General features: G+C 39.6%; 1 protein-coding gene across 1 annotated transcript; it reads right to left on the reverse strand.

Moving 5' to 3' along the window:
• Positions 1-92: 92 nt before the first annotated feature.
• On the reverse strand, positions 93-1,343 carry LOC103584596 (NEDD4-binding protein 2-like 2). Its single transcript, XM_008565536.1, has one exon. It carries the CDS (start codon positions 1,341-1,343, stop codon positions 93-95), a length of 1,251 nt encoding a protein of 416 aa, XP_008563758.1.
• Positions 1,344-1,560: the final 217 nt, after the last annotated feature.

The raw sequence follows: 1,560 nt of genomic DNA on the forward strand, positions 1-1,560 counted from the left end.
AGCGCCGCACCCTCCCGAGTGCGCCACGGGCTTGGCCCTCATTTATGATTTTTAAATAACGAATTACCAAGTATTCACTTGGTTTCCTTTACTTACCGAGACAACGTTGTTTTCCCAGAACCAGGCAGACCTCTTAAAAGAATAAGTAACTTCTGCAATTTATTTAACTTTTCTTCTTGAAACTGCTCATTCACAAACATGTCTGTGCCATTCTGCTTGTCCACAGGAGGATCTTTCCAGCATCCTTCTCTGATTTCACAGAAACTATTATTCACATACCCATCTTGAACCCTATAGCCATTTCTAGAGGGATCAACACTATTACTATTCTCACTACGGTCAGTATATTCATTGTTATGATCAAAAGTCAGACAACTCCAGTTAACGGGACAACTTTTTACATAATATCCATTCCGCATCTGAGAATCATCTCGGGCATTGAAAATATTTGACAATGGATTTGGTGGAGCACTCAATCTTTGAATATTTAAATGATGGTTAAGTCTGGGGAAAGGTGGCCCATGGGGTACTATAAAAGGATGCACTGATTGCCATTCAGGCCTGAGGGAAGTAAATGAAATGTCACAAAATGTAGGTATTACTTGTCCATTACAGGGATATTTGCCTGGCTCATTCCCCATGTACTGTTGATAACCACAATGTGACTGAAGAGCATTACTAAGATCTTTCTTTTTTTCATCAGATTTTAAGAGATCATTATTATGGCCTTGATAATGTAGAGTAAGTTGTTCCTGGGAAGGTTTGGGTTCCTTACAACTGCCTTCTAAATCATCTTTTTCATTTTCGAGCTCTTCAATTTCTTTGTAAAATTGGAATAATTCATTGTCTATCTTTGATTTTTTGGAATTTAATTTCTGTTTCTCTTCTCGCCTTCCTTTGCCACTTATACCATTGAGAGTGTCTGCCTCATTCTTCTTTTTATTACATTTCTTTTTTTCAGGGGGTTTATAAATGGGTCCTATAAATGCTTTACTTGTGCTATATATCTCATCATCTGTGGATACTAAAGGAGGACTTGCATCTTGTAAAACTTGTGAATCAACAACACCTGGTCTATTACCAGGCATCTCATCATGTGAAGGTTTCAGCACATCTGTAGTTTTGGTTTTGTCCTCCTGAGGATAACTATGTCCTCTGACATCACTGATGGTGACAGGGACCCAATCATTTCCAGTTTTCTCTTGGATTCTGTGAAAATCAGCACTACCATGATGGGGGAAAACATTTGCCTCTGCAGTTGACTTATATTTTTTATAGCATGGTTCACTTGTTAGTACTTCTCCAGGTCCCCAGAATTCAGCTTCAATTTCACCATAAGGCATCTGAGGAGTAAATAAATCATACAATTATTAGCTTACATTTTAAGAATCTAAATAAAATTTCTTTATAAACAAGAAATTAGAAAAAGACATTTAAATCCGTGATATAAGGGCTGAGCCCTTGGCGCACTCGGGAGGGTGCGGTGCTGGGAGCGCGGGAGCGCTCCCGCCGCGGGTTCGGATCCTATATAGGGATGACCAGCGCGCTCACAGCGCTCAC

This window comes from Galeopterus variegatus, unplaced genomic scaffold (genome assembly GCF_000696425.1).
Source record: "Galeopterus variegatus unplaced genomic scaffold, G_variegatus-3.0.2 Scaffold68146, whole genome shotgun sequence".
Classification (NCBI taxonomy): domain Eukaryota; kingdom Metazoa; phylum Chordata; class Mammalia; order Dermoptera; family Cynocephalidae; genus Galeopterus; species Galeopterus variegatus.

Bases quoted from the DNA above. Each gene is read 5' to 3' on its own strand.
- LOC103584596 (XM_008565536.1), bottom strand. From the start codon at position 1,343: ATGCCTTATGGTGAAATTGAAGCTGAATTCTGGGGACCTGGAGAAGTA.